This window comes from Bidens hawaiensis, unplaced genomic scaffold (assembly GCF_021521415.1).
Source record: "Bidens hawaiensis isolate Kalapana, Puna unplaced genomic scaffold, B.hawaiensis_p1.1 tig00060303_1, whole genome shotgun sequence".
In the NCBI taxonomy this organism is placed as follows: domain Eukaryota; kingdom Viridiplantae; phylum Streptophyta; class Magnoliopsida; order Asterales; family Asteraceae; genus Bidens; species Bidens hawaiensis.
Genome location: NW_027500881.1, coordinates 13,943 through 27,212, shown reverse-complemented (window position 1 = coordinate 27,212; position 13,270 = coordinate 13,943). Strand labels below are relative to the sequence as shown.

Sequence of the window (13,270 nt, the reverse complement as noted above, 5' to 3'; positions counted from 1 at the left end):
CTAACTTAAAAAAATCAATTAAAGCCTTCCTTAACAAGCCTCATCTATGTATCACATCAGAAGTTCCGAACCCTAATGAGATAGAAATCGGCGTTCAACATTATTTGCACACCAAATTTTTGATCTTCAAATCGCTATGTTTTTAAACACATGCATGTTTATATTGTTTTCATACCCCAAATCCCTATTCCATTAATTTCATACCACAATTCCATATTCCATTAATTTCATACTCCAAAGTCCAAATCTCTATTCCAGTCGGTTATCATATCTTTATTTCCTCCCAAATTCCTATTCCGATTGTATCCAACACTAATACTACCCCAAATATGTATTTTCCAATTGAAGCATATGATAGAAACCGATTATTTATTCGATTAACGCCTTCATATGTCGATTTATTGTATGTTCACTTTTGAATGTGATGGCCTTTCCAAAAACTGATTGGAAAAGGGTGTATGCGGCTGTTCATTGTTTATTAAGCAACACAAATTAGTTTGTTTTTACTTCAATTACTGGGTCGATTGGTTCTATTTATTGGATCATCAGGTACTTGAATGATGAAAGATAATTTAATCTTACTGTCATATACAGATACGCGTTTTTGATAGATCAATGAGGCCAAGTTTTTTCAGAGTTGTTCTCCATGCACACAAAAATTAGCTCGTAAACATCTTTTTTAGTTATTATTTACTTTATACAATTTTTTATATGAATGAAAAACTTGGATTAATTATAACTATTTACATTTAATTTTGGTTTTACGGACTAGATATGCATAATTTTCTAATCAGTATAACAATTTTCAAAATAATTATTGTTGTATTTGTTATTTATCAATTAACAATTTTGAGTTGATCTATATTCATAGTATGTTGATAGAAGTTTTTCAATTGTGAAGCATGAGAAAATGCGAGAGAAAAAAGTTAATGGCTTCACTGGATCATTGGATCTAAGTTTTTTTTGGCATAAAGTTATTTACAAAAATAAGATTTTGATTTATATTTTATTGTGGTAAGAAAGTAGAATCTACCCGTGGTGTTATAGTAAGCTGGTAAATTGTCATTTTATTTTAGACAAATGCAACTCAAAGTATAAATATAACATTTTTTTAACTTACTCTACTATTGTATATTTGAGTAGGAACATACACAAATTTCTTAAATATATTTTATGTTTTTGTTAGTATTATTAACCTTCATGACTGATGAGAAACCAGAGTCTATATATTATGTATCGGAGATTGTTTTGAAGAAAAAAAAAAGAAATTCGAGAGCTGGACAATTAGAAGAAGAAAAATTGGGAAAACATGTAAAAAAGTGATAATTTTGTTTTTAAGAACCCTAGATAATATAAAAATTTTAGCATTTTAATTTTTCAATCCGTGTGACACACGGGTTTTTAACCTAGTGCTTTAAATATATGAGGTTGATTCTAATTTTAAATATGTTAAATATATTGTAAGTATTGTAATTGATAATATTGTAATTCATAATTACTGGTCAACTATATTAAAATTGTCTTAATGTTGATAAATAAATAAAAATTAGTAACTTATTTTTTCACAACTAATATCAATTACTTAATTATTTAAATGCTTATTAGTTATATTATGTTGAGTATTTTTTTAAATTTCAATCATATGATATAGTATTTAAATATATCCTAATATATTATAATTTTATATATTATATATACGGTATTTTTATACATTAGATATTTAGATATACGGAAATATAATTGATGATTTATTATATTAATGTAAATACATAAATTACTAACTTATATTTTACATTAATAAGTTACATTCCTTATGATTAAATATAGTCTAGATTTAAAAATATAAATTTAATTAATTTATATTTATAATATTATAATCTAATTGACCACATTACATTTGAGTAATTCAAATTTTTGCAAAATCAATTAATCTACATTCCCTAATTTTTGTCCATACTTCAAGTTTATTGAAATTCCCTAATTTTTTGTTTTAAATTAAATCCCTATATACATTCCTTATATATTTCATTCTCCCAAAATTTAATCCGTATAAATACTTCACTTTCACACCACAATTATTACACTATCCCACCATCTTAGCAAAAATGATTGTCTTTGTTTTTAAGGTTTCTATATTGTCTTGTGTTTATATCGTCCATTTTGTTATTTAGTATTTGGCTTAAAACTGTTATTTTTAATACATTAATTTTTTGTTTATTTTTATTTTTACCACTAGAAACATGGAGCCAACAAACATCACCATGTTGAACCAATTGGATGTTCTTAACAGTGAGTGTATCCTGAAGGTGCGTATTTTGAAACTTTGGCGTCTGAAGGACAATTCAAAGCCCGAGGAGGATTGGTCGATCGAAATGATTGTGCAAGACGAAATAGTATTCTTACACATTCATTAATTTTTGTATATCATTCATACAATTTTTTACTAATGTTAATATTAATGTTTTAGGGTAATAGAATTCAAGCCTATGTATGGAAGTCTTGCATTCCCAAGCATGATGTTTTATATCAATTACAATTATTTTTGTTTGTATTTATATTAATAATTATATGATTTTTTTCTTATAATCTCTTTAGGTTATATATCAAAATCGAATATTCAATGGAGATCGTCACTATTTCGTTTTTCTGGTAACACAATTCAGATTTTCCGGTTGTAAGTTCTGACATCAATTTTACATTTTTTCACATGATTCAAATCTTCCATAATTTGTAATTTATTAATTATGTGATATTAATATTTAATTTTATCATTTCAGGTTATTGTCCCCAACTTGATATAGCTAATTAATTTTATGGATTGAGGATTTTTTGATAAGATGTCTTTTAGTTTTGTTTAATATTAATGTATATTCATGTTAGTATTCATGTATTTTTATATTTTTCACAATTTATGTAATTCAATTGATTATTATATAATCCGGAAATGAAATTTAGTTGATTATTTAATAAGATATTAAATTATCTATATTAAGATAATCAATCTTATATTGTTGTTGGTCAAAGTCCAATTAATTTACCAATGTCAACGCAATTTAAAACGTTATTATACTTTCCAATATTATCTTACGTTACGTTTTTAGATTTATACACATTTAATATGGCATTTTAGAAACCGATTTCCCCATTCAATTGTCATATATATATATATATATATATATATATATATATCAAAGGTCAAGTTATTCTATAAAGGATAATAAAAATGAGAAGTATGAGAAGACATAAATAATTGACATGTGTTAAGTGGTGATCAAAGAAAAATTGGTATAAAGGTAATTGTACACATTTTCTCTCAGCACATGCAAGACACATGTTAATACCCCCATCATTTTAGAACGTTTATAACTTTTTCGTATGATATTTTAAAAAAAAATCATCATAATAACAAGCATTTTTTTATCTTTAATATGAGTATGATTTTTGTTATATAAAATTTAAAACAAAAATTACATCATTGTGTCTTTTCGCACACCATTGTGTCTTTTCGCTTATAATTGTGTCTTTTTTCGTCATTGTGTCTTTTCGCACACCATTGTGTCTTTTTTCGTCATTGTGTCTTTTCGCTTATCACTGTGTCTTTTTTTCGTCATTGTGTCTTTTCGCACACCATTGTGTCTTTTCGCTTATAATTGTGTCTTTTCGCTTATAATTGTGTCTTTTTTCGTCATTGTGTCTTTTCACACACCATTGTGTCTTTTCGCCACCATTGTGTCTTTTCGCTTATCATTGTGTCTTTTTTCGTCATTGTGTCTTTTCGCACGCCATTGTGTCTTTTCGCACGCCAATGTGTCTTTTTTCGCCATTGTGTCTTTTCGCACACCATTGTGTCTTTTTTCGCACACCATTGTGTCTTTTCACACACCATTATGTCTTTTCGCTTATCATTGTGTCTTTTTTCGTCATTGTGTTTTTTCGTCATTGTGTATTTCAACTCATTATTATGTTTTTTTAAATACTAATAACACCATTGTGTAATAATAATATGTAAAAATAATGATAAAATAACAACAAATTATCTAATACATAAAACACAATGATTAATACATGTTACACAATAGTTTGAAACGTAAAACACAATGGTGAATACGTATAACACAATGACCTAAAACGTAAGACACAATGGTGAATACGTATAACACAATGGCCTAAAACGTAAGACACAATGGTGAATATATATAACACAGTGACTTAAAACGTAAAACATAATGGAAACAACATATTACACAATGACACAATGAAAACAAAAAAACACAATTAAAAAAAACCCATTTTTTTATTTTTATATAACAATATGATACTCATATTAAAGATAAAAAAACGCTTATTATTATGGTTAATTTTTTTTTTAAAAATAATGTCGTATGAAAAAGTTATGGACATTTTAAAATGATGGGGGAATTGGCATGCATTGCATTTGGAGAGAGAAAGTCAACAAAGGCGGGTTATTACCTTCATGTCTTTTTCATCAATTTTTATTTATTAAATTAATCCCAGCCATTCAAATCTAAGATCAATGGACTGGATACCTTCTCACCCTTCTCATTTTTGTTGTCCTTTGTATTTTAACTTTACCCTATATATCAAAATTCAATTCTCATCATTTATATGAAATTTACAAAAATATGTTATAGAGTTTGAATTTCACCATTTTTAAAAAATATCTTTGTCAAATCCAATTTAATATATATTTTCATGATTTTCATTATTGGTCAAATTTTATTTAATATATTTTCATGATTTTAATTACATAAATATAATAATAAAGTTTCCATGATTTTCATTTATTTCCACATTTCCATGATTTTTATTATTGGTCAAATTCTACTTAAAAGTTTATTGTATTAAACAATGTTGGTCCGACCGGGAATCGGTCCACCAACCGGCCCGGTTCTATGCTGCTCCCTCGGTATCCAGAAAATCGGCCGGTCTGAACCGGTTCGACCGGAAAACCGGACCGGCTGAACCGGTTTTCCAATTAAAAAATAAAGTTTTTTGAAAAATTTGTTTTTCTATCATTTTTAAGCCGAATTCGTTCGGCCGGTTTGACCGGTTGAACCGGTGAACCAGTTGCCCGACCGGTTCGCTATCCGGTCCGGTTATGAAAACATTGGTATTAAGTGAAGTTCCTATGGTGTTTTAAAATTTTATATTATCTACATACTATTTCCTATTAATATTAAATGTATTTTATTAATATAACCGTCTATTAAGCATAATAAATTTATACCATATTAAGTATGCAATTTGAAAAATTTAAAAGATGTTTATAGTTTTCAATCTCATCATACTTTGCCTTTTACCTTTTATTTATTTTAACTATATATTATTTAGTTATTCAACTTTAAAAAAATGAAAAGTTTTTTGAATTTTGAATTCTAAAAAAATATTTAATATAGTTGATTATGGAAATTAATTCAGACTCCTTAATAAGTTACGAAATTTGACATCAATTTAGTCTTAAGCAAATTTAGATCCCATTAAATATGGAAATTGATAAATTTAAAATATTTTTTTATAGTTTATAATCTCAACTATCAATATTAATATCTTCAATCTCAACAAACTTTTAATCTTATATATTTGACAAATTATTAATTAGACATAAATGTCAAAATTAATGTATAAAACTGAAAAAAATAAATATATAATGAAATTGATTGTTAAAGAAGATACTAATCATCATTAGTTCTAGGCAGTTCGCTAGAACTAATCATTATTGATCCTAACACACACACACACACACATATATTTATATATATATATATATATATATTAACATGAACGGATTGATTGTTAAAGAAGGTACTAATCATCATTATTTATTTTTAATATTAGTAAACATTATTTCAAATTTCGTTAACATTTCAACCAAAACAATCAAACTTTGGTCACCGTTTAATTAAATGTATACAAGTATGTTTTGTGATATTAAATTTGCCTTGCTTATTGTTATGAATTTAATGATTTATATCGTCACTAAATCTAAATCTAACTCTAATTGCATTTTGACATGCCTTGGAATATTGTAAGGTTAATTTATCCAACGATGTATATTGAAATAAAGTTTGTATTGTCTTTCTTAGTGTTATTTTCTATGACAATTCGATTTTGGAACATAACAATTTTTTTCTATTGTCTTCATTAGTGCTATTTTATCATTCAAAAGTATATATATATATATATATAAGGGTTCAAATAAAAAGAAAGAGTTTCCTAAGAATGGTAAGAACCAATAGATTTTTGACAAGTGGCATTACAACATATGGTGAAAGAACAAGTTTAAGAAACTATGTCGGTTATAGTGGTGAAAGAATAATTATAGGAAACTATGTCGGCTTTTGGTACTTTTAAATCTCAACCATTGATTAACTTGATCCAATGGCTATGATTTATTCCTAGTCTTCCTAAGAAACTACTTCTTTTTAGTATAACCATCTCATATATGTATATATATATATATATGTGTGTGTGTGTGTGTGTGTTTGTTTTATCATAATTACATTTAGTTATGTTTATTTTGTGTCACCATTTTATAGCCATAGTCCTCAAAGATTTGTGTCATTTTAATAATTTTATAAACTTTAAATTGTAACTCAAAGGTAAATTTTGTAAATCAATGGTCAAACATTTCATAATGTGTAACATTACTATGATTGAAACTTATTATTTTTAAAAGGATTTTTAGTTTTAAATTTTAAACTTTTAAATTTAACTGGTCAAACATTCCATAATGTCTAAATGTACCATGATTAAAAATTCATTATTACTAAAAAGATATCTAATTTTAAATTTTAAAATTTACAATAACTTAAATATTTTTACAGTTTGGTCAAACAATCCATAATTAACCTATTAATGTAATTATGATATTAATTATTCTAATTATTATTTGAATTCAAAAACATATTAAATCATCTTATTTACATTATATAAATCTTAAGGTCGAAAACCCTAACCATTATAATCTCTCTCTTCTTTCTCTCTCTCTCTCTCTCTCTCTGTTTCGGATTACTATCTCTATTATCGCCAATTCCGGTAAGGGAGATTAGTTATTTTCCGGTGAGGTTTAATTTGATACTCTAATAGTCGATTCTCCTATTATTCATTATTTCATTAACAATTCTTTTTCTTTTCCCTTTTTGTTTGTATTGATTTTAATTATTGTATAATTTTCTTATAATCTCTTTAGGTTCCATATCAAAATAAAAAATTCAATGGAGATGTTGAACTATTACGGTTTTCCGGTAAGGTATTATGAAAAATACTATAATACCAGATGGGTTATTAGCATCTTGAGTTGAATTCATAACAAGTTCAAGTCAATATTAGAGTGTATACAAGTTATGGCTCTATGAATCGTTAAACAAGTCATACAAGTCAATTGATGTTTCTAAGTGTTTAGTTATTAGTTATTAAAAAAACCAATTTGTTCCTTTTTATATTAATATTTGACAACAACGAAATGATGTATAAGCCTTATATAAAAGGAAGTATTTAGGGAGTTGTAAATATTAAATTTAGGATACTTTTGTTAAATAAATAGTTAGATTGTATAGACTTTTGTTCGTGTTTATTTTAAATTACACTTTAATAAGTTCTTCCTACATCTTGTCAAAGTGAAAGGTATTTAAACTATCAAAAAAGCACGAGGCTTACAGTTGGATGTCAATCCTTACATGTTGAAGTGATAAAATAATTTGTGAATTAATTATTGGATATAGGTGAAGGGAATGTTGGGGATGGGGGTCCAAATGACGACAAATGAATGTACAAATTCCCGATGATCTTCTAATTAACAATTCATTATATCCAGTATATGATTTAATAGACTTTGTGTATCATTCGATTTTAGACAAGTTCAATGAACTTACTTTCAAGAACGGGTGATATTGTCGGTTAAAATTATTTGTGTTTATTAGACGAATAATATAATATTCAAATATATAATCAAATTTCTTTACGTGATGAATTTTCTATTTTCCATCCGTGTATTACACGGGTTAGTAACCTAGTATGTTATAAAATAAATGACTATATGAAACCCAACTAGCTTCCTTAAGAAATATATGAAGTCTATAATTGTTTTTTTTACTATTCGAACTTAAAACTTGAAAATAATAATCACAAACTGATGACCGGTTACTTTATTCAAACTTCAATGGTCAAAAACGACTACAATATTAAAAGTTGAATGATTTTAATTATTAGGAAATTGTGAATCACTTTAATAGCACACTAAATAATGTTGATTCTTATTATAGATTCTCAAAAACAACCACCCAAAATAATACCAAGAGGTGCAAGGTATTCGTATGGAAAAGCTAGTCCGATAGCAGATTCAGCTAACGGTGTATAATAAACTGTTGTAGTAGATGCGCATGAATAAACAGTATACGATCCAAACAAACACTCATCATCCAGCCAAACACAAAACCAAAACCAGAGAGAAAACAGGTGCTCGATTGACCCTGGCTCGTAATTACAAGATCCCGACACCAACTATTATTATTATAATTATAACTATCAATCACATGAAATCATAGTCATCGTAACCATCATATCCAGCAGCATTTACAACAGCGTCATCATCAGGCTTATCCATCAGCAGCTGTTTCTTCTTCCCTCCTACACAACATCATCAAAGACTCGTTACAAGCGTTCAAAAGTAATAACCTGGTACTGGTGTTAAAAGGGACCCACCTGTTTTCTTTTTACCAGCTGCAGCTTCTTTCTCTGCTTTTAACTTCTCATTTGCAATTGCGGTGACCGAAGAAGCAACTTCTTTTGCATCAGCAGCTTTTAAAGTGGTCATTGACAATCTCATTACATGCTTCAGCAACCCAATATAATGAAAGCTTTTCTGCATATTTAACAAAAATCTTAGTTTGAATTAATTAATCAACCATTAAAAATTTAACTCAATTTACCTCATACGGCCGAAGTTTATTAGAAATAAGTTGTGCGTATTCCAGGAAGTCGTTCTCTGATTTTGGGATGAAATTATCAATGGTCTTTTCATCACCTTTCTTGCTGCCAAAAAGTTCTTCGGTGTTCTTGTAATCAGCTTCTTCAACAAGCCTGGGAAAGATGGGACCCACATATTAACTTCTTTTAAAAACACACTGATATAAGAAAATTGAAACACTTTTGGACAAAAGCGTGTCGTTGCAAAAAAAATAAAAAATAAAAAGAACCAATTAGTTGATTAACTGTGACTCAACAATAAGCCGTACACTTGTCAGCCAACTCATTATTTGCACTCATAAACTCAAAGTCAGATACTTCTTTAAAGACAAGAACACTCACATTGGAGCCCCTATACCATACTCCATCCTTAAAATTTACAGAAAAAACATAAAGAATGATTAGAAACTACCTACGTCTTTTTTACATCCAATTCTCCAAAATAGAAAAAATTTGGAGATGCTTTTGCAAATTTCTAAATATAGACTCACTATATACATCTCCAAAATGTTCTGAGTGCAAGAGGAAAAATAATATAAAAAGAATGCAGAGATATTTAACTGAATAGATAAATATAGAGAATGTAGAAGTTCTTATAAGATGAACAAAATCTAGAGATAAAAGATGTTTTTTAGTTAAGTTATAGGGATAGATATAAAGAAACCATTGTGAATGCTCTAATAACCAATAATAATAATTATAAATAGCAATTACTTTGTACACATAATATATATGCAAACTCTTGTTCATATGATTGAATTAGGCGTTTTTCTCACACTGATTGCTGCGTAAATTTAATGATTTAAGAGATGGTGAGAGACATGACATGTGGCCACCTATTAAGAATATTGGATGGAAAAACTGCATCTCGCAATTAAAATTAGTGATGCAGAAAAAAAGGTAGTTAAACAACAATATGATGACAATGCATCAAATAGCGAGTTCAAGAAAGAAGACGGTTTAGATGAACTTTCTGAAAACCATAAAAAATGACAGCCAATTATTTTAAACCAATTAAGAAAAGAAAAAAAGGATTAGAAGCTAAGTTAAGAAAAAAGGATGTGTAAAAAACGTGAGTCGGTGGCTTGCAGCATCAAGTTTAAACCATCTCAAACGACTAAAGCAGCACAAATGGAAGTCAAGAGGGGGTACCATAAGATCGGTTCACTGTTTCATAGAAGCGCGAGACCACCAAAAGATAAAGAAAAATCAAGAAGCTTTAAGAAAATGAAAGATGAAGACTGCAATTCTCCACATGAAAATGTCCAGACTGTTACAATCAAGTTTGACTTTTGTATGATATGCACCTTAACAAGTCAAAACATGAAAGACTCAGGCTGAGATCGTGCTTTTTAAAACCAAGATCAGGTAACTCATTATTTGACCTCATCAATTCAAATTTAGATACCCTTGCATGAATACAGTAGTGGTAGTAGCTCCGCCAATATGTGGGTATATGGGCTGATTTGGAATAAACCTTGCTTTTATTTAGTTGAATTTTAAAAGAATGATAAAATAAAAATTAAAAAGAGGTCAAGCCCATAGTGTATTAAACATGCATGAAGCCTCCAAAGTAGTATTATCTGAAAAACTAGTTATCCAAAGTTCATACCGTTGTTGTCTAAGCTTCTCTGCTACAGGATCTAACGGCACCTCTTGTGCAACTTCAACAGCCTTCCCTTTTTCTTGGACGGCTTTAGGCTTCTTTGGGGCCTTCACAGGAGGAGGAGGTGCTACCACTGGTGGCTGATGCACATACAAAAAACACGATATGTACAATTTTAGTACGAGTAATGCCGGTTCCAGCATAAAACTACAACAATAAATGGTATTATCCATTTCAAGTTTGGTTTAATCAGGAAAGAAAAATGCAATTCATGTGTATAAAGATGATGATGTTATGCTTCAACAAGATAAACTGAGCATAAAGAAATTAAAGCGTACCGGAGCAGGTTCGTCTTCATCTTCCCATGAATCTTTTATATCATTTTCGTCGACATCTTCGTCATCCCACGCGCTTTTAGGCTCTTTTTTCAAAACAAGCGGAGCTGGCTCGTCCTCTGATACGTTCAAATGAAATAATTAAGACATGCATGCCAATATATACTATCAAAAAGTACATGTAGCTGGTAATACACGTACAAATATACAAGACAGCAGAAAAAGTATATATTTTAGCTAACTTTAAATAATGTAATTCCTGTAATAATCTTAATTCTTAACAACCAATCAAATTGATCAGTAAAAATATTCACACTATGCCATGATATAGCAATATTTTCCTAGGCACTTAGGTTAAGGGAAGTATTGATATTTCTTAAAGTCCAAAATACTTTCAATATGACTACTAGAAAAATCACGTAGACTTCAATAACACATTAGATATTCATTCATAATGATCACAAAAATACAAACACAGGTAGCTATAAAACCTACAAAAAAACAAAAGAATTTGCAGTATCAATGGATAAGGCAAACAAACCTGCTGTCGGCCAGCACACGTAATCACTAATAATCAACCAAGAAAGTCACCATATTAAAAGGCTTTTGCTTAATGGTTCACATTGTAAGTTATGACAAACAATTGACTAGGATTTCACCTAGATGTTACACATCAATAGAACTAGAAGAAAGAAAACTACTATATATTTATAGTAGGTGTTACTTTTAAAAAAAGAACCTCAAGTGATACTTCACAAGCTCACACCAATCTAAAAAGATTAAAAAAAGCATGCCAAAACTTGGTTAAAACTTACAAATTCCATGATTTGAGTTATTTCATGCCAAAGTCAAGAACACCCATGATAGCAAAGCTAAATACAACCAAACTATTAAAAGAAAAAACATATAATTAACAATGCATCTATAGCATGTATAATTCCAAGACTGCCGAATTTTTAACAAACGTTAATCTGCCAAAATACAAGCTAGGACATAAGTTAAACAATACAGTGTATTCTTATTCACCATCCTTGATGGATCCTAAAGACAAAAACAAGTCAGATTTATGAACAATGATCTTAACATAAACAACGTAAAATATTAAAAGAATGCATATAACTAGACAACGACTAACCTATTTAGGCAACACGAATGGATGGAAAGACAGAGAGAGTTTTACCCCAATCTTCCATATTCTTTGACTTTCTTTACTGTTGTACAAAACTTTGACTTATATAGGATGAGCCTGAGATGACTTAAACCTGCTTAACATGATAAAAAAAAGGTATAAATAAGTTACCATAAACAAGACAGGATTTATTTCTTTTAAAAAGTAACAATTGGCATCAATCATTGGCTCCAATATCAATTCACAGCAATCAAAAGCTTAATTAGCATTTGACCTAATTCTTGCATGCTAATAAAATCAAATCAAAAGCTTAATTGCAAGAAAAATTTCTATGTTCTAAAATAAGGGTTTTTAGATCAATATCAATCAATCAATCTATCATACCCAGTGTAGTCTCACCAACAACGAAGCTATAAGTAGGGTCTGGGTGGGATGTAGGCACACCATAACTCTATCCAAAGGGATAAAGAGGTGGCTTCCAGAGAGACCCTCAGCTCTAAGGTACATATGTATGAAGCAATACAGATAAATCAAAGTTCAACAGTAATATAAACATTAATAATAGTAATAATAATAATAATAGTAATAATAATAATAATACTAATAATAATAATAATAATATATGTAAAGAAAATATCATTAATATGGTGTGTGACAAAAAAGGAAAATAGAAGCCCTAGGGTAATCGTGTATTCCTATAAATCCTTAACTTTAATTCTACTTCTCCAAGAATTCCTATCCTCAACCATGTCCTCGGAGAGATTTAGGTCTATCAAATCATTTTTTTTAGATGAGATTTAGGGTTTTTAGATGAGATTTATTATTATTTTTTTTTTATTATTTACAGCGATTGAATTGAATTATAGAAGTAAAGTAATGGTACCTTAAGACGGTGGAGATGAAAGTGCAACGGCGGCGATAAGACGAGGTTCACGGCGGCGAGGGTTCCAAAGTACGGTCGGACACAAGATGATAAGCTGCTGTTTTGATTCCAGCGTTAGGGTTTTAATCATTGGGTCGGGTAACTTGGTTGCTTTTTAATGGACCGGGTTGCATACAGCCTCAAACTAGTTAACAAAACCCGCTCCAGCGACACGGGATTAATCTAATCGGTATTGGTTAGGCTCGTTAGTATCCTCACTAAACTTATTAAACACCAAAAATAGTATTGGCACTCAAAAAACTATATCAACATCTGTACACCTTATGGTACCA

General features: G+C 29.0%; 1 protein-coding gene across 1 annotated transcript; it reads right to left on the bottom strand.

The window, feature by feature from the left end:
- Positions 1–8,319: 8,319 nt before the first annotated feature.
- On the bottom strand, positions 8,320–13,009 carry LOC143602998 (uncharacterized). Its single transcript, XM_077079934.1, has 7 exons — positions 12,939–13,009; positions 12,107–12,191; positions 10,930–11,045; positions 10,598–10,731; positions 8,949–9,099; positions 8,722–8,881; positions 8,320–8,646 (listed from the first exon to the last, which is right to left on the bottom strand). The coding sequence occupies exons 2-7, from the start codon at positions 12,117–12,119 to the stop codon at positions 8,549–8,551; spliced, it is 672 nt and encodes a 223-aa protein (XP_076936049.1). The 5' UTR covers positions 12,120–12,191; positions 12,939–13,009; the 3' UTR covers positions 8,320–8,548.
- Positions 13,010–13,270: the final 261 nt, after the last annotated feature.

What these genes read in the sequence shown, in the direction of transcription:
- LOC143602998 (XM_077079934.1), bottom strand. An exon ending in GAGAAGCTTAGACAACAACG is followed by an intron (nt 9,100 to 10,597) that starts GTATGAACTTTG and finishes CATCTTTCCCAG; the next exon opens with GCTTGTTGAAGAAGCTGATT. An exon ending in ATAAACTTCGGCCGTATGAG is followed by an intron (nt 8,882 to 8,948) that starts GTAAATTGAGTT and finishes TTAAATATGCAG; the next exon opens with AAAAGCTTTCATTATATTGG.